The following is a 20,542-nucleotide window of genomic DNA, read 5'->3' as shown; positions in this document are numbered from 1 at the left end:
CAACACGCCAGAATTATTTTTGGTCACCGCAACATCGTATTAAAATGAATTAACGGGCCATCAGAAGATCGTATCTGCACCAAAATGGTATTATTAAAGACATCAGCTTGGCATGCAAAAAATAAGCCCTCACCCAACCCGAGATGGCGAAAAATGGAGACGCTACGGGTATTTTTTAAAGCAAAGTTTGGAATTTTTTTCACCAGTTAGATATAAAAGGAACCTTGACATGTTTGGTTTCTGTGACCTCGTAATGACCTGGAGAATCATAATGGCAGGTCAGTTTAAGCATTTAGTGAACCTAGCAAAAAAGCCAAACAAAAAACTAGTGTAGGATTGCACTTTTTTTTTGCAATTTCACCACACTTTTTTTCCCGTTTTCTAGTACACGACATGGTTAAACGATTGGTGTACAACTCATCCCACAAAAAATAAGCCCTCACATGGCCATATTGACGGAAAAATAAAGTTATGGCTGGAGTCACACACAACGATTAAAAAAAGGTCCGATTTTAACAGTCCGAAATCGCACAAAGATATCTTAACCAGTGCGATGCGATTTTAATCGCATGTAAGGATCCTTTTGACATCCGTCTGGCGAGATTTTCTCGCAGGATAGCAAAATGGACATATAATGGAGCCCAATGACAGGTTTCCCCACACAAACGAATTAATAGATCTAGACACATATTTTATATATATATATATATATATATATATATATATATATATATATATGTCATAGAGACACATTCTATGTACTGTATATATTTCTAATTCATACAGTTTACCATTGCAGAATAGCCGTTGAAACAATTGCCAGCTTTTGTATAATCTTTCTCCTGCCCAACATGAAATGATACATGATTTACATATAGTTAACCATTTCATGTCATGTTTTTTTTTTGTCTATCACTATTATGAGGGTTTGTGGGTAGAATTTTGGACTTGTAGGGGTTCATTTAAGGGGTTAAATTGTTGTATTAAATTGCGGGGACTCCCTGCAGCCTCAGTGACGTCAGCGGGAGTCCCAGTAATTTAATACAACGAATTAACCCCTTAAATGAACCCCTACAACTCCAAAATTTTACCCATAAACCCTCATATAATTAATAGTGATAGACATATAAAAAAACATGAAATTAAATGGTTAACTATATGTAAATCATGTGTCATTTCATGTCGGGCAGGAGAAAGATTATACAAAAGTCGGCGATTGTTTCAGCGGCTATTCTGCAATGAAGAACTGTATGAATTAGAAATATATATATATATATATATATATATATATATATATATATATATATATATATATATAAATGTCTCTGACATGTATAAAATATATATATGTATAAAATATATATGTACAAAATATGTATGTGTGTGTATATATATGTATGTGTATATATGTATGTGTGTGTGTGTGTGTATATATATATATATATATATATATATATATATATATATATATATATATATATATATATATATATATATATGTGTCTAGATCTCTTATTTCGTTTCTTTATTTAACCGGTCACTGTGATTTTACTGTATTTGGGAAAAAAAAAAATTGCCGGCTTTTGGTGCGATTTTACCGCAACTCACATCGGGTCCGTTTGCAATCCAATTTTTTTCTCGCCCCCCATAGACTTGCATTGTCTAATCCGATCCAAAAATTGGTGACAATCGCAGCATGCTGCGATTGTCTCGGTCCGAGGATCGGATCCGATAAAAAATCGCATGATGTGAGCTGCCCCATAGAATAACATTGGGACGAATGCAATGCGATTTATTTTTTTTTTTTTTTTTTTTTTAATCGCATTGCATTCGTCCGATTTAATCGCTAGTGTGACCCCGGCCTATGGCTCTTGGAAGGAGAGGACTGAAACGCAAAACCGCAAAAAGCTCCAGAGGTTAAGGGCCTGTTTGAACAGGTCAACCAGAGCATCACTAGTTTTCAGTAGCACATTTTCTGTTTACCCAACACAATGTGCTGATGAACCAGGGCTGTGGAGTCGGTAAGCCACAGTTGCGACTCCGACTCCGGCTCCGACTCCTTCATAAATGGCCAATTCATAACAACAAATTTACTGTTGTAAGATATTAAACATCGTGCTTATTCAGTTTCTCACCATCATATAAGTAATCAGACCACTTAGAGCAAAAACTACATTTATAGGAATACAATTAGAATATAGCAAATAACTTTTATAAACTTTTCTAAACTGTAAGTAAATATGCAATAAACACTTTTATGCAGTTAATAAGAAGAAATCTATAAATTTGTCCTCAGAAAAAGTATTGCCTCTGTCAGATCCTCCTTCATGGATGCCCTCAAATCTGATCTAATTATTTTGAGAGCAGAGAACAACCTCTCTACACTAACTTGTGTTGGTGGCAGAGCAGTAACCACTCGGGCAACATCTCTGACAATGTCAGGATACAGAGGAATCGCTTGTTGCACTGTTATTTTTGATGAACGGTCAAATTTCTCAATTTCTTTTAGTGCACATGAAAAATTCTGAAATGTACTGGCTGTGTTCCTTGATGGGGATGACTCTTCTATGCGGGAACGCTTTGCACGGTCCTGGTGATACAAATATTTTTCGAAATTAAATTCTTCATCAGTTGATGATGAGGGTGAAGATGTGGCAGGACGACCAAATTCTTCTTGTTCCTACTGACTGTTCTGCAACCCTTTCATCCTTACTGCTATTTCAAACAGAGCTTCTTTTCCTTTACTTAGCTGTTGATCATCTAGAAGAATCCGATGCATTGGGTCTACATAAACAGCTGCCAAAAGAATGTTATTTTGTAATAGTAGCTCCTCTCTCCGTTTCATTGATGTAGCAATGCCACTTGCAATTAACCCTCCTCTTTGGGACAGGCAAAACATCAGGTTCTTCCACTCCTTTAAGAAAATACCTGGAGTTAAGTCCTCTGCTTGTAATTTTTTAGTCACTGTAAATGGGTGCTCTAGCAATTTTTCCAGCTCAGTCACCTGATTCCACTGACTTTCATTTAGCGTCAGTTGAGGGTTAGCCATGTCTACAAGAAAGGTTTTCAGTTCAACCAAGCGCTGAATCATTAAGTAAGTACTGCCCCATCGTGTGGCTTGATCAATAATTGCCCCTTTTCCAGCACGTCTCTTCAAAATTGAGTCAACTTTAGGGGTTCTGGCAACATTAGCCAATTTTCTCACCTTGCCAATCAGTGCAGCAGCATGTCCTTCTTGCAGACTGTCTTATAGCCAGCTGTAGCGTATGCACAACACAGCGCATGTGATAAATGAAAGAACATATTGACAGTTTCAACAAGATCATCTAAACTATCATGTTGCTGTTCATCTGAAGCAACTTCAGTTTGCTCCTCAGTTACAATACTGTGTTCCTCTATTTCAAACATTTGTGTCTGTGGACCCAGAATGTTCTTCTAGTTGCTGGTCACCATCATTACTCTCATTCATTAGCTTAATAGTACTTATATTTGAAGCATTGTCAGTTACGACAGAAATTGCTTTTTTTTAAGTTCATAGTCTTGCAGAACCTTTTCCACCAAGACCTGGAGAAACTCACTGGTGTGATGAGCTTTGGTGTCTTTTACTGCCAATGTCTTGGTAACTATTTCATTTTTGTCAAACAAATCGGACATTGATGGCAAAATAGTTCACTCTGTGACGTGTGCAGGCATCCATTTTAAGAAACAGAAAGCGTCCCTTGAGAGTTTTTTTAAGTTCTTCCTTTTGTTTAAAAGCTTCTTCGATTACTAATTTCCTAATACTCTCTCTCTCCAGAGAAACACCAAGCTTGCGGGCCATTTCCCCATTCAGACACATAAAAGCTGGTCGTGAAAATAATGAAATAGGCACACAATCCTTTACAACAAGCTCTATGATCTGTTTTTTTAAATGTATCTACTGTCATTGTCACAGTAACTTTGTCACTGACAAAATATCTTGCAACTGATGGCTGCAAAGTTCTCTGCTCCTTTGTTTGGCTGGAAGAGCTGGGCACTGGTTCATTGGTTTGGATGCAATCTTTCTCATCCACTGCTTTCAGTACTTCTGGATGAAAGCGCTGTAAATGTCTCTTTAGATTAGAAGCTCTGGTAGGAGCATTTTTATCTTTGCCTGAATATGCACTCATCTTGGCTTCACAGCATTTGTTTTCGTCTGGATCATTTGTCATACACTGACAGACATAATGTTTTCTATCTTGAGTGATGGTGAAATGTTCAAATACAGCTGATTTAATGTGATGCTTCTTTGACATTCTCAGGTTTTTAATTCTGCATTCACAATCCAAATGACAATTGTTTTTCCTAAAAACAATTGTGCAAAATTATTGCCAGCTCGTACAACTGATATAGTGGTCAGTAATACTGTTATTATTCCTCATGTACTCACAGTTAACTGATGCAAAGTTTGTTGAAAGGATAATACTTCTTACAGTCTTCCTCTTCTGAGTAGCAGGCAGCTGTGAGATGCTTGGAAGACGCACACCTAGTATGATCTAGTCTAGAGGAGGAGCTTTACTACTAAGAATTTGCAACACATTTTCACTTTCAGTTTCTTACATTGTAAGTAGGGGGGTTGGGGCAGCATGAGGTTAACCAAGTATAAGATTAGATAAGGGCAGTGGAGAACAGTGTCTCACAAGAAGTAAGAAATGTCTCTATCTCCAGCAGAACTGCTTATCACTGTTGTTCATAGTTTGATAGAACATATATATTTGAGTAACATTTATAAAATTCATATGAAAGTTCAATTATGAAATATTAATACATTTTTTTTAAAGCTGGAGTCGGTACATTTCTACCGACTCCGACTCCAACCAAAACTAACTCCAACTCCACGACTCTGACTCCACAGCCCTGTGATGAACTATATTTTCTAAGTTTGCTTAGAAAAAATTGCACCCAATGAGCATTTTACTCCTACATGGTAGTTTCTGGTCTGTTTGTAAAGCAATTAATGCCTACACGAGCTGTCTGATGATTGACCACAAGTATGGGATTTGCAGGCATGCAGTCAAGTGCCGACTAGAAGTGCGCAGCCTCTGAATATAAGTGCATTGAGCGGTTGAGGGTGTGTTGGGGTTAGGGTTGGTGTTAGAATTGAGGGGTTTCCACTGTTTAGGCACATCAGGGGCTCTCCAAATGCGACATGGCTCCACCATTAATTCCATCTAATTTTGCGTTCAAAAAGTCAAACGGTGCTCCCTCCCTTTTGAGCTCAGACGTGTGCCCAAACAGTGGTTTACCCCAACATATTGGGCATCAGCATACTCAGGAAAAATTGCACAACAACTTTGGGGGTCTAATTTCTCCTGTTACTCTTGGGAAAATACGCGACATGGTGTCTGCTAACGATTGGAGCTAATTTTCCATTCAAAAATTCAAATGGTCCTCCTTCCCTGCCGTGCGCCCAAACAGTGGTTCCCCCTCACTTATGGGGTTTCAGCGTAGTGAGGACAAATTGGACAACAACTTTTGGGGTCCACTTTGTCATTTTACACTTTCTCATTTTACCCTTGTTTCCAAAATTGAGCTAATGTAAAGTAGACATGTGGAAAATGTTATTTGTTAACTATTCTGTGTCCTATAACTCTCTGGCTTAACAGAATAAAAATTCAAAATTTTAAAATTGCGAAATTTTCAAAATGTTCTTCAAATTTCCGATTCCCTCCCCCACCCCCACAAATGAACGCAAACAATATTGACCTAAATTTACCACTAACATGAAGCCCAATATGTCACGAAAAACAAACTCAGAATCGCTAGGATCCGGTGAAGCGTTCCTGAGTTATTACCTCAAAAAGGGACACTGGTCAGAATTGCAAAAAATGGCCAGGTCATTAAGGTCAAAATAGGCTAGGTCATGAAGGGGTTAACAGGATGGATAGTGTATTCCCAATGATTGTCAGAAGCAATCTTCAAAAGTTGTGACCATTCATTTCTTGTCTGAGTTTTGTAACTTTTTAGTGACTTTGCAGTTAAATTAATGAAAAAATTATTGGTCAAGATTGCTTCTGCTGTAGATACTTATTTTCAGTAACTTTATTTTAGAGCTTTGTAACCGTAAAGTCTGGAAGTAATCAGCAAACCAAACAGAAGACAAAATGGGTTGCCATTTCTTTGAAAAGGGAAAAAGAGGAGGAACAAAGGAGGTTGGAACGGGATATAGAATCATTTGGTAAGTCTCCACAGTTGAGTTTTGATTCACACTTGTTTTGGGCTCTGGGTTTTCTTTTTCTTGTTTTTTTTTTTTAGAAATATTTGGTTCTGACTTGTCCAGTGTACAATTTTTTTTTTTTTTCCTTCTCTCTACTCCACACAACTCCTGAGATGAAAGTGCACGACTACCCCTGTTCAATCATTTTACCTTATTCACATAGAAGCTTAAAGGGAATTGTCACCTTTTTTTTTTTTTTTTTTTTTTACTATCAGCTGCCGGCATTGACATCAGGGGCTTATCTACAGCATTCTGTAATGCTGTAGATAAGCCTCCGATGTAACGTGAAAGATAAGAAAAACACGTTAGATTATACTCACCGGAGGGGGCGGTCCAGTCCGATGGGTGTCGCGGTCCGGTCCGGCGCCTCCCATCTTCATACGATGCCGTCCTCTTCCCTTCCTGTAGTGGCTCCGGCTTTTGTCGGTGGCTGAGCTTCCAAAGGTGTTCCAGTCACTGGTTAATTTCGCAGAGCGTCTGCGTATTAAGCTGCCTCTTGTACTTTTAAACACTTCAGAAGGGTAAGTCAGACCCACCAGCCACACCAAGCCAACATGGCAGATTCCCTGTGTCATTCCCTCTGTTTGAAACCCAGCCGGTGCGAGAACCAGACCTTTGCTCAGACTTGAATTTGTACTCTGTCCAAGCTGTGAAACTCTTCCTGATACCTTGAACCCATTGGGCAACCTTTTTTTCTTTTTCCCCATTCTACTTCCCTTTTTTAGTCAAACATCATTGTACTGTCACTACTCCCCGAAGAGTGAAGGGTTTTCATTCAAATCTATTTTTTTGCTTAAGTATGGCTTGGTCCAGCTCTTCCAGTACAAACCTGCTTAACAAGCAGGTCTGAGTCATTGGGGCTGGTGTCCCTTCTGGCATCACTTTCTTATATCATGGGGATTTTTTTTCTGTAGAAAATCATGATGCTTATCTCCATTTTTCCTACTCATCAGATGTTTTGGAGTTCACCAGTCTTACAGCTTCCAGAGAATCTGGAAAGTCTACAGATCTCACTTTGAAGATGGATAATCTATAAAGTCCTACCTGATTACCACACTTTCAATTTTTTCTGGAGAAGTTGTTTGACACTGCCCAGTCGACAGTTTTTCTTCCTGAAGACAAGAAGTCTGTTCTCCAGGATGGCTTTTGCACCCTAAGACTTCTGCCAGCCTCCCTCCATTTCTGCATGAAAGTGCAAGGCAAGATGGCAGTCCCCTTTGCTCATTTTCATACTAGGCCACCCACCTCCAACAGTCTCTTCTCTAGTGGCTGACTTCCCCTCAAGTGTGCCAAAGCAGCTCTATTCTTCCCATTCATTGGAATGTTGTGCCGACGGATGGCAGCTTTCAAAGCTAAGGAGTGGCTTTGACAGTTCTCTGTACAGGGCTATTGGAAGATCCATGCAGTGTTACTGGAGCTCAGTCATCCGTCTATCCTTATCACTGGCAGGACAAGCTGTCGGGTCTTCCCATTTTCATCTAGACTGTAGATGCCACTGTCGTGGCATACATTACCCATCAGGGCGGAACCTAAAGATTTCAAGATACCAGAGTTTTGCCTGGGCAGAAATTATTCCAATTTCAGCTGTCCACATACCGGGAGTTATATAGTTACCACTTTCCAGCTTATAGAGTGATAGCTTCATGCAGAGGTCTATAATTACAGTGGGTACGGAAAGTATTCAGACCCCTTTAAATTACTCACGTTGTTTCATTGCAGCCATTTGGTAAATTCTAAAAAGTTAATTTTTTTTTTTCCCATTAACGTACACTCTGCACCCCCACCATAAGTATTTTTTAGACCCTCTGCTCAGTATTGAGTAGCAGCACTCTTTTGAGCTAGTACAGCCATGAATCTTCTTGGAAAGGATGCAACAAGTTTTTCACACCTGGACTTGAGGATCCTCTGCCATTCTTCCTTGCAGATCCTCTCCAGTTCCGTTTGGTTGGATGGTGAACGTTGGTGGACAGCCATTTTCAGGTCTCTCCAGAGATGCTCAATTGGGTTTAGGTCAGGGCTCTCACTGGGTCATTGTCTTTTTGGAAGGTGAACCTTCGGCCAAGTCTGAGGTCCAGAGCACTCTGGAACAGGTTTTCATCCAGGATATCTCTGTACTTGGCTGGATTCATGTTTCCTTAAATTGCAACAAGTCGTCCTGTCCCTGCCGCTGAAAAACACCCCCATAGCTTGATTCTGCAACCACCATGTTTCACTGTTGGGATTGTATTGGGCAGGTGAATTTGAATTTACCAAATGACTGCAATGAAAGAGTGAAAAATTTAAAAGGTCTGAATACTTTCCGTACCCACTAGATCTGTTTTCAGTGAGCCACCCTGGACATTGTGGTTGTCTGAATGCTATCAAATCAATGTTCCAGAGCTCATGTCCAGATCCAGCGGCTCTTCCACTGATGCACCGCACCCTCGCATCTGCTCCCCCCCAACTGCTCAAGGAGCTCAAATTAAAAGGGGTTCCCATCATCCTTGTCACTCCATACTAATCCAGATGAGTCTTGTATGTGGAAGTGGTCCACCTCCTCGCAGACACCACATGGTGCATCCTGGTTTATCCAGACTGTCTTTCCTAGGGTACACCTTTCCCACCCTTATTCAGTCACTCTAAAAGCTTGATCTCTGAGGCCATGGTTGTGGTGGCTTTGGGCTTCTGATCAGGTGATTCAGAATATGATTAGTGTACATAAACCTACCTTGTTGCATATCTATCTGCACACCTGGAAGGCTTTTTCAAATCCAACAAAAATTGTTCCTGTCTCTTTTTCCCTTTCAGTTGACTCCTTTCTGCTCTGTGACTACAAATACCCATCTCTGACTTGTTTATCCTCTTCCACTCTGGACTGCCCCCTTTCCCCTCCTGTGTCTATGGTACCTTAACTTGTTTTTGGACTCTTCAACCTTTTTTTGAATCAATTAAAGACATATCTCTGCTACTGCTCTGCTTTTTAAAGTGGCTTGGCTTTTTTCAATGTCTCTCTCCCTTCCTTCTCCTTCACTTGGACAAGGTGGCTTTGCTGCCATTTCCCACACAAAAGCCTTGTTTTTTTTCATTCATTCCTGAAAGGTTCTCCACAGGCAGCTAGTTTATTCTATACTAACTTTGAGCTCCCATTCTGGAATCTTATTGTGCCAAGTCTAAAGCAGCCCAGCTCACTATACCCAGTTGGTAAGGGTTTTTCTGGGCTTTAAGCCATCAGCTGTCTGACCCACAACTGATTAAGGCGTTACTTGGTGTTCATCCACTTTTCTCTAAAACTCGGTAGACACCTTAAAGTGTGCAGATGAGTGTTGAGAGAATTATGCTGCAAGCAGCATTTTCCTGAGTGATTGCGAATTATTCTGTCTGTATCTTTGTTCTCATGTTATCCTTCCCCTGGAAGTACCGTGGAGATGTCGCATGGTGTAATGGTCCCCCTCCCCATTGAGGTGTCCAAGAAAAGTGAATTTTTGGTTTTGTCTAGAGTTGAGAAACCCGAACAATAATATGTACTGTATGTATCGAACACCTACTGTTGGTGCCCGGACACTGAACACCCGACTTCACCAAGAAGTCCGTGTTGCTGTTCAGGTTTGCTCTGACGCCCACCCCCTCGAACATCAGGTGTTTGTCGTGCTGTCATGTGCATGATAGCGTGGCAAACACAGCTTCTGAAAGGCAGTAAAATCATTACTGTCATACATTCGCACACGGCCAATGGAAGTTTTCATCAGCTGGTGTCTGCACTGTAAATAATTTAAAGGTTGGACAACCTGCCAAGCTAAAGCAGACAGCAGGGGCTGGAATTCTCAAGCTGTTAAGTGGCCATCGATAATTCCCCTCTCCCCCAGCCTAAAAATAGCAGCCTGCAGCCACCCAGAAGAGGCACATCTATTAGATGCGCCAAGTCTGGTGCTTTATCTGGCTCTTCCCACTTGCCCTGTAGCGGTGGTAAGTGGGGTTCATATTTGTGTAGTTGTCCCCTTTTAGCGGGACGTCAAGCCCACAGATTTGTTAAGGAGAAGCATCCATACGACACCTATACATTACTAATCTTATAGTTGTTTTGTAAATAAACAAACTGCCAGAATAAAGGGTTTTTTTTTTTTTTTTAATTAAACCAAACACTATTTTGTTTTCTAAATAAAAAAGTGAGTTATACTCTCCTAATGCCCATTCCATTGAATCCCTAGTGTCCTGTAATAAAACAAAAATTAAAAAACTCACCTGTCATTTGTTCTGTCCCATGCCGTAATTCGTGTCTGGGGGATAAACGCTAACAGTAAGATGCAACCGTCCAGGCTAAGAACCACTGGGGAATGAGCTGCTGCGAGCCCGGCATCAGTGACTAGTGGTAACGTCATCGAGGTTACCGCCGGTCACTGAAGCTGTGTTCCCATCAGGGCAAATTAACTGCGGTGACCTCGGTGACATCACTTTTAACACAGTGAGTCTCACTTTGTAGTGCTGAGCTCAGACTTCACAGATTTCTTACAATCAACGGTGACCCCCACACCTTTTTTTAAACTTAAATAGTGAGGGCCCCTCTATTCTTCATAACTGGCCTTGCTGAAGCTGACATCTGAAGGTTGCAGCCCCCAGCTGGGAGTTTTGCCTGGCTGGCTGTATATTTTTTAAATTATTTACAGCGCTGGTTGAGGAATACTCCCATCACTGCTGCCTGCTCTCCCTAATATTAACAGCCAGCATATGTAGGCTCATGGGAGCAGTAGTTCCATCAGCTGAAGCCAGTGACTGGAGGTAAACTTTTACCTCTCTACAGCTGTGGACTCACGCTGTCATTTGACAGTGTGGGAGCCGCTGATATCTGACCAGCGGCAATGATTTTACTGCCGATCAGAAACAGTGTTTGCCGCGCTGTTATGCACATGACAGCGTAGAAAACGCTTGATGTCCGGGCGCCCCATTCAAGTGAATGGGGTCCGGGTACTGTTTTGGTACATAAACTTTTTGTAACTGTTCGGCTGAACATCCAGGGGGTCGGCCCATATCTAGTTTTGTCACTTCTACTGCTTTATTACAGAGTAGCTTGCCAGTAAGTGGGTCTAGCATGCTGAGGACGGAACAAACTTGTTTTTTTTTTTTAAATGTTGGTGTCTTCAGACAACACCCATGGTTTTCCTTGTCCCCCAGTGAAGGCTACAAGAAAGAGTTAAGGGAAAGTACAAAAAATCCTCTTACTGATGCTGCCCCTATTTTTACTGAAAGGTTGCAGTAGTAAAGTAATGACTACAGCTTATGTAATCGCTGTAGCCAATCACTTGGTTTAGCAGTCATGCCTACAAGTACATCAGTGATGTCAGCAATGTCTTATGTTTTTTCTTTTTTCTTTTCTTTTTTTTTAAATCTATAGACCCACAGGATCCTGATAGACTACTGCAATGCCCGTATGATTCCAATCACCAAATAAGGGCTTGCCGTTTTCCTTATCACCTGATAAAGTGCAGGAAGGTTAGTGCATTTTAGAGACACAAAAATAATGTATTTTGGACATCAGAAGTCCTGGGAAGTGGACCGATTTCACACAGCTATTTTATGTAGTTTGCTTTTACATACATTCTGGTTTATAAGTATGTAATAAAAGGTTTTCTTCTAGAATCACGGTGGTGTTGCCAATCAGCTTGTCACCTGCCCTTTTAATGCCCGTCATATGTTACCTAGAGGACAGCTGAGTTTCCACATTTCCAGATGCGATGACAAAGGCTGCATTGAGCAGGACATTGGCAAGTCAAGCATTTATATTAGTTATGCTCTAAGCTTATGGTGGACCTAAGGGGTTGTCCCATGAACAAAGTTCATTTTAGTCAATAGATCTTAAAATATTTTCCACAATTGGATGTTCCTGTGTTGACAATCACATAAATGTGTCCCTGCTGTGTATTGTGGAATGGCTTTGTCTCACCATGGTCTGATCATGCCACATCTCAGGGGCAGGTGAGGAAGCAAGAGTATACAGACAGGACAGCATGGGATCGCAAGTCGTTTTCTTTGCAGTAAAACATTTTTTAAAAACAGGCAGGGAAATGCTTTATCCCACAAAATGAATCGGCACAGCATGGTGCAGTTTCCTCCCCTGCCCAGTAATCTGACCATGTACAGGAAGATGGTCATGGGCATGGTTTGTACAGTCACACAGCCATTACAGTACTTTATATAAAAAGAGCAAGCGGGCACTATCACAACAGTAATAATTAGAATCTATAGTCACTGGGGGATCTCTTGCATGACTAGTATGGAAACCAAAAACAGAGGAAAAGAATCATGCAAAAAAATAGGATCACCACACAGTATCAATAGGTACAAACAATGAGCAAATTTTATTAATGACATGAATAAAATTTGCTCATAGTTTGTACCTATTGATACTGTGTGGTGATCCTATTTTTTTGCATGATTCTTTTCCTCTGTTTTTGACAGCCATTACAGTACATAGCAGGGGAACATTTATAAGATTATCTTCACGGGAACATTTTTTACTTTACGCATTGAATTGTAAAAATTATTATTCCAAGATGTATTGATTGACGTAAACTTTAAAACGTAACTGTTTGCGTGAAAACCCCTTTTAAAGTGAACCTGTCAATAAGATTGGGCTCAGTAACTTAGACACTGTCAGGTTGGTGTCGTTATACTGATTAAAATAAGTTGGTTGATGAAATCCGTCTTGTGCTTGTTGTTTAACCCCTATTTTCTCTAGTCACCCTCCACGACGGCACCATAAGAGGATACTCCCCGCTCTAATTGGGACAGAAAACAGAGGTCAAATAGCCCCACCCTACTGTCACTCTCCCGTGTTTTTCTTGTCCCTATGGTGTAAGAGGAGGTCTTCCTGCAGTGCTCTGTGGCTGGCAACAGACGGCGTTAAACTACCTGTGCAAGCCGGGCAGCTGAGGTGATTGCTCTGGCCTTCCCCTCCTGAAGCTGCAAACCGTCTCCCACAGATTCTGGAATTTTTTCGCCCTCCTGCGCCTCCGGGCACAGCAGGGCGGCAGAAGCTGGGGTCCTCTCGGAGCTCCCTAGCTCTCCCCTTTTCTCTTCCATGCGCGTGTCAGGTGCTGACAGGAGGTGTGATGTCAGTTGCGGTCTGATGGCGTTACTTTCCATAGGGGGGAAAGCACCACCGGAAGATGCGCTTACGAGTACACGTGCTCTTGATGTAGTTATAATGCTGATACATCGGCGGATTGACCGGAATCGTCCGCACCTGGGGGCACTTCTAAGAAGAGGAGGAGGGTCTTCTATCAGGATGACGTGCTGAGATCTCGGCCCCTATATGAAGAGTCCAGATGGAAGGCCCCAGAAGGTAGGACCTTTGCCGTGGTGGAGAGTGGTTGGTCTTCTTGCTCTGCATCTGCAGAACCCAGCGCTGTCCCAAACCTAGTACCTGGCTTGGTGTCTCTTTATCTTTAAAGCAGGAATGTCCTTAGGGGTTATACTTATGACCCATTCTCTTTTCAGAGTGACAAGGATCCTGCTCCGAAAAGAAAAGTCCCACAAATGATCCATCTGTCTTAAAAAGTTACCACCCTCATGCAAGAAACTCCTATGTCAGGATTGCACAGACAAAATTGTTAGAGGGACAACCCTCTTTGATAAAAGAATTAAGGGGTATGGTTCGCTAGGAGGTCCAATCATCATTAGCCTCCTTTTCCCAGTAAGCCCCATCAGAGGCGAAAAGGAGAAAGATATCTATAGAGGAGCACTCGGACTCTGACACCAAGGGAGGTCTTGGATTCTTCACTAGTGAGTGGTAAGAAGGTAAGTCTGTCAGGGACAAATCACTCCCGGAGCAGTAAAAAATAATTTGCATTAGAAGATTTAGAAGAACTCTGAACTGGTCTAGCGACATCTCACAGGCCAAGTACAAATCACTACTCCTATTTTTATTAGCAGCGGCCAAACTAATTTCTACAAAGTGGCGCTCTCAGAGTACCCCAAATGTAGTTGATTGGCTCCAAAAAGTCGAACAGCTTTATTATGTAGAGGAAATTGGAGTTTACACAAACTTCTCAAGAGACAGGTTTGGGGTAACATGGGAGTCATGGGTACTGTACAGGGAATTGGATGAATATTTAAAGGTAGTAAGTCAGCAGTCCCACACCGCGACTGAATGATGGTTGGGCATCCACCCTAAGGCTATGTGCACACGCTGCGGTTTTTGCTGTGGTTCCGCTGCGGTTTTGGCCCTGCGGAACCGCAGCAGTTCCGCAGACATGGTACAGTACCATGTAACCCTATGGGTTTTCAAAACCGCAGTGCTCACGCTGCGGTTTTTTCCACGTGGTTTTGCTGTGGTTTCACACCTTTTACATAGTCGAGATGTGAAACTGCAGGGCAAAACTGCAGACCAAACCGCAGGTCACTTTACCTGCAGTTCTGTGGGGAAAAACCCGCAGGTGATTCCGCAGTGTGTGCACATAGCCTAAAGCCTAACAAGCTTTCATCAGAGGTTAATGCTTGTTACATAGGTCTCATGAAGCTGTAAGGCACTAACTGCCGATACCACTATCCACTTTTACATGGAAGATTCCCCTTGCCGCCCCCCCTTTCTTCTGGTGTTTCTTTCCCTACTTTCTCTATATATCTCTGTGTCAAAGTTATAATTTAAGATCTATAGGGGTGTACACACTGGATTAGACTCCTTCGTTATAAAGCAGTAGGAAAATGATGACGAACTATTGTTGAATGAGAAATTGTAACTTCTACTGTGATTAATCTTACCATGTACTATGTGATGACCTAATGATGGAACTTCTGACATTATATTGGAAAAAACGTACTATATTGGAAAAAACGTACACCCTGTTATGTAACTTTACATTGTTTATTTGTATTGTATAACACAATAAAAAGATGTTTAAAAAGAAAAGAAGATTTAGGCTATGTGCACACGCTAGCGTTTTTAAACGCTCAGGAAAAGGATCCCCTTTCCAGAAATCGCGCGTCTTTTTCCGCGCGTTTTTTTGCGCGATTTTTGACGCGATTTGACGCGTTTTTGACGCGTTTTTTGACACACGATTTCTGGGATCATTGGGGATGGCTAAAAACGCTCAGCAATGCGGAAATTAATGAGCATGCTGCGTTTTTAGCCGCTAAGCGATTCCTGAGCGGTTAAAAACGCATGCATTGGCACAGAAAGCCAAAAACGCATGCTAATTAATTTGATGCATCTTTTAAGTTTCTGCAGCATCTGAGCCGGCTCAAACGCTGCGGAAACGCTTAAAAAAACGCATCGTGTGCACACAGCCTTAGAAGAACTTCTGACAGTGAGAATCGCTATGAATTTGGAGGAAGTTGTCCAGAACACAGTTCAGGATGAAATGTTTTGGGGGGGTCTAAGATCTTAGAAAAGGTTGGTGTTTCTGGTACATGAGAATATCCAAAAGTTGATACTGGATGAGAGGGAACTACCAGAAAAGCTCTTGGTGACACCTACAGAGCTGAAAGGGAAATTCCCACTGGAGGTGAAAATATCCAAATGCAGAACGGAAGTGCTAAAAGTGTATATTCAAGTGGCAAAGGTGGCCGAAAAAAGACAACCTTTCCCTTTGAGGATTCCTCCCAACTAAGAGACCGTATGGATTGCAAGTCAGCCTGCTAAAGAAATCGTAGGAAACATCTGTGGCTCTGTTGGATGCGAACGTAGGATCTACCTGTGTAGCCAAGTCAATGTTCCGGTGGCTAAATCAGCTACCTCAACATGGGTACTTAAAGAGAAGTTATTGGGAGCTACACCTCTCTTAAAGAAAGCCACGGGGTTACTGGCCAATGCTTATGCAGAGTCAGTAAAGATGGCAGCCAGAGCTTCGGTCTTGTCGAATTCAGCCAGAAGAGTAGTGGCTGAAGTTATGGAGCGGAGACATCGCTTCAGAAGCCAAACTTTGCTTTATCCCCTTCAAAAGAATATATGTTCGGGCAAGCCCTGGATGAATTTTTGGAAAAAGCAACAGGCAACATACTGACAGAACCCAAAGGGTCCAAGAAGCGGTCCTTTTGACCCCTCAGAATCAACTCTCTTCATATAGGGGAAAGGGGAAGACCGGATGCTGGAGCTATCCCAAGGGAAGTAGTGGCATAAACATCTTGCTCTCTCAAGGACAACATCAAGATAAAATATTGACGTCTGTTCTCCGGGTTCCTCCCCCAGTGGGAACTTAATGCTTCCAATCAATGGTTGAGACAATCAGTCCAAACCGGGGTAAAGAGAGTTCTCCTCCAGACTAGAGATGATTGAATTTGATCGGGTCAGGGCTTATTTTGCAAGCTATAGCGCTTGCTGAATAAGCACCAGAGGGAACCCGATTTCCTGGACAGCGCCGGCTGAGCAGCTGTTCAGCGCCGCAGCTGCATGTCGCAGCTGTGCGAGACACATGCATGGAGAGCCCGTCATACAGGTTCTCCATGAATGTCGTGACTCACGCAGCTGTGACACATGCGGCTGCGGCGGCGATCAGCTGGTGCGATCCAGGAAGCCGGGTTCCCTCTGCAGCTAATTTGGCAAGTGCGAGTAAAAGCCTCCCTCAGCTGGTAGCTCAAACAGAAGATTTTGGGCAGGGAGTGGCTTGGATCGAAATCAAATATCAACTGTCACAGCAGACGCCATTGGAAAAGGATAGGGAGGCACGGTCTCCCATGCCACATACCAGGGGATGTGGTCTCAAGATATCTGTCTTCGTTCTTCCAACTTCAGGGATTTGAAGGCAGTAGAAGAAGCACTAAAAGCGGCAGTAGACTTGGTAAAACGGACTCGTATTTATAATATAATGATAGGAGCGTCACTCTGTCCGAAGCCTTTATAGACTGTGCAAGCGCGACGCACCGGCGCAGTCTGGACCCCACAGAGTAACGCATCCTGGCATTGAGGAGTGTGGCCCAGGAGATCGTGGTATGCGTAAACACTGAATGCATACCGCGATCTCCGGCACAACAACTTAACGATCCGGTATTGCTGCAGGGTCTCGCCGGTGATGTCAGAGGGCGGGTTGTGGCGCCAGAATCTGCGTCTGTGCTTTCCGGCGCCATTTTATTGAAGACACTGCAGAAAATGGCGCCAGAAAGCACGGACTGTGAGCACAACCCCCATCTGTGGACGTCACGCCCTCAGACCATCCTCAGCGAGTCTGTTTCTAACAGTTTGTGCAGACACATGCACATTTGTGTCCTGCTGCAGGGCTCTGGCAGTGCTCCTCCTATTCCTCCTTGCAAAAAGGCGGAGGTAGCGATCCTGCTGCTGGGTTGTTGCCCTCCTATGGCCCCCTCCACGTCTCTTGGTGTACTGACCTGTCTCCTGGTAGCGCCTCCAGCCTCTGGACACTATGCTGACAGATAAAGCAAACCACCTTGCCATTGCTTGCATTCATGTGCCATCCTGGATGAGCTGCGCTACCTGAGCCACTTGTGTGGGTTGTAGAGTCCGTCTCATGCTACTACGAGTGTGAAAGCACCAACATTCAAAAGTGACCAAAACAGCCAGAAAGCATTGGTACTGAGATGTGGTCTGTGGTCCCCACCTGCAGAACCACTCCTTTATTGAGGGTGTCTTGATAATTGCCAATTTCCATCTTGTCTATTCCATTTGCACAACAGCATGTGAAATTGATTGTCAATCAGTGTTGCTTCCTAAGTGGACAGTTTGATTTCACAGAAGTTTGATTTACTTGGCGTTATATTCTGTTTAAGTGTTCTCTTTATTTTTTTTTTTGAGCAGTTTATATGCCCCCCCGTGATCTCTGCCCCAGCTATGTGCCCCCCCCCTGTGATTTGTGCCCCCCAGCTATATCCCCCTGTGATTTGTGACCCCCAGCTATATCCCCCTGTGATTTGTGCCCCCCAGCTGTGTCCCCCATGTGATCCGTGGCCCCAGCTTTGTGCCCTCGTGATCTCTATATGTCCCCCTGTGATCTCTGCCCCCCTGTGATCTCTGCCCCCTGTGATTTCTGTGCTCACCAGCTATATGCCCCCTTGTGATGTCTGTACGCCCCAGCTATATGCCTCCCTGTGATCTGTGGCTCTCGGCTTTCTGCCCCCCTGTGATCTGTGCCCTCCTGCTATGTACCCCCCCCCTGTGCTTTGTGCTCCCATGTGATCTGTCCCCTCCAGCTATCTGCCCTCCCAGCTATGTGCCTCTCCGTGCCCTCCCGCTTTGTGTTCTCCTGTGATTTCTGTGCCACCCCCCGGTGTGATCTATGTGCCTCCCCGTCAATGCCTGTTCCCCGGCCCCCTCCTCAAGTGCTGTATATATTCCCCCCCCCCCCCAGAGCTGTATGTTCCCCAAGTGATATTTATATCGCCCCCGGTGCTGTGACCCCACCAGCGATTTTATATTCCCCCAGGGATACACATACCCCCAGTGCTGTCTGTGCTTCGTACTGATCTATATATAGCCCCTCATTGATGTCTATGCCTCCCCCAGCCCCTCCGTAATTTGAGCCCAGAGTCTCCTGTGATGCATATACAGCAGTGTCAATATTTCCTATGTGACGTATGTACAGCAGTCACAGCGTCTGATGTGTATATACAGCAGTTACAGCCTCTCCTATGTGATGTATATGATTTTAGAAAACTTATTATAACAAAAAGTTGACTGCTCTCCTGGCTGACACAAACCTGGAAAAGCAGCTGAGAAGCAACATGATCAGTGTCACCTAACATCACAGCTGCACCAGAGAGAAGCATCTCCAGCCGTCACATTAAGGCCGGGGATCACACCCCTGTCCTAAAGGCTCGAGGTCTCTTGATTTAAAGTGGTAAAAACACCAAGGAAGCCAGTGACCAATTATGTTTTAGAACAAGATATGGAAAACCTTCATATCCTGGTGTGGATCCAACCCACCGAATGTTAAATCCAAATGTGGAAATGTGCAGATCCTCGTGTTTTTTTGTTTTTTTTTTCCTTTTTACACAGCGGCTGGAGAAAGGTCTAAAGACTAGCACTTTAGACGTCCAATGTGCAGCCCTCAGGTCTTTGATCAGACCCTAGCTGGTGAGAAGATTTGATTGCAGCCTCTCGTCTACAACCTAGAATTCTTAATTTGGTCCCAGCCTGGGATCTGAACGTGGCTCTCAAAGGCCTTACAATGCCTTTTATTTGCACCTATAGAGATTATAGACTTTTTATAAATTTGTCATGGAAATCTCCTTTCCTGGTGCCCATCACAACAGCGGGGAGGATAGGTGAGCCGCAGGACCTCTTAGAGAACTCTACTTAAGAACCTTAGAGGACTGAATTATTTTCCATGTAGATCCATCTCTTTTTACCTAAGGTCTCCGACTTCCATAGGTCCCAAGGAATCATGCTTTGTTTTTGTCAGAACCCGTCTAATGCTAAAGAAACGGAGTTACACACTCTGGATGTATGAAGAACAGTCCCTCACTATCTTCAAAGGTCAAAACCCTGGAGGAAGGACCAGAATGTCTTCAAACAGCACTTTGGGAAAAATAAAGGAAAAGACTTACAAAAGCATGATTGCAAATTTGGATTAAAAAGGCAATTTGTGGAGCTTATGGAAACCAAGGAATGGTACCTCCCAGAGAAGTTTACAGCACACTTCACCAGAGCCATCTCAGTTTTATGGGCTGAGGGCAAGCGCATCCATCGAGCAGATCTGCCACCTGGTACTTGGTCCATACCTTTTCAAAACATTATAGAATTGAATTAAAGTCTAATACAGATATGGCCTTTGGAAGGAAGGTTAACCAGGTATTCCTTGTATGGTGCTGTTGTGGAGGGTGACTAGAGAAAATAGAATTGGTCTTACCGGTAATTCCATTTCTAGGAACTTTCCATGAAAGCAGAGGTAATCTTACCCTATTTGTTTCATTTGGGGATGTAAATAAATATTAAAGCATTCATACCTGTGTAGTCCTTTATAGAAACACTGAAGAGAGGAAGTAGGGTGGGGCTATTTGACCTCTTTCTCGCTTCATTGGGGGACACAAGTTACCATGGCCGTATGCTTCTGTCGCTAGGAGGCGGACACTATGCAAATATCACAGTCCCTGGTACAGGTCATGAAATGTATCTTGCATCTCACTACTGCCACCAGTGCTCCGAACACCTCGCACGGTGATTCGTATGCACCTGACCATGACCTTCACAGGGACAGATCAGGCGGAAGGTCTAGGAAGCGGGCTCTGTCTAGCTCTTCAGATTTGACACCAAGGGTGCGCCCCTCTCTGCCCGTTCCCCCCCCCCCTCCTCGGAGGCGGACGTCGGGTCAGATGCAGATCGGACTTCTGGGACGCAAGACATAGTAGCCTTATTTCAGCTATCGTTCAAACCCTCAAAATAAAAGT

At 43.2% G+C, this 20,542-nt stretch overlaps 1 protein-coding gene across 2 annotated transcripts in view; it reads left to right on the top strand.

Moving 5' to 3' along the window:
• LOC141073884 (gametocyte-specific factor 1-like) overlaps nucleotides 1–20,542 on the top strand; it is a 142,149-nt gene that overhangs the window by 28,808 nt on the left and 92,799 nt on the right. For both annotated transcript variants that reach the window (XM_073561413.1, XM_073561414.1), the window contains exons 3-5: nucleotides 6,070–6,196; nucleotides 11,601–11,698; nucleotides 11,844–11,970. In XM_073561413.1, the coding sequence (XP_073417514.1) occupies nucleotides 6,070–6,196; nucleotides 11,601–11,698; nucleotides 11,844–11,970 (352 nt within the window). The remainder of the gene's footprint in view (nucleotides 1–6,069; nucleotides 6,197–11,600; nucleotides 11,699–11,843; nucleotides 11,971–20,542) is intronic.

Source organism: Dendrobates tinctorius, unplaced genomic scaffold (assembly GCF_039654945.1).
Source record: "Dendrobates tinctorius isolate UK_male_01 unplaced genomic scaffold, ASM3965494v1 ptg000319l, whole genome shotgun sequence".
NCBI classification, from domain to species: Eukaryota; Metazoa; Chordata; class Amphibia; order Anura; family Dendrobatidae; genus Dendrobates; species Dendrobates tinctorius.
The sequence above is the reverse complement of the archived record's forward strand: the minus strand, read 5'-3'. Positions and strand labels throughout refer to the sequence as shown.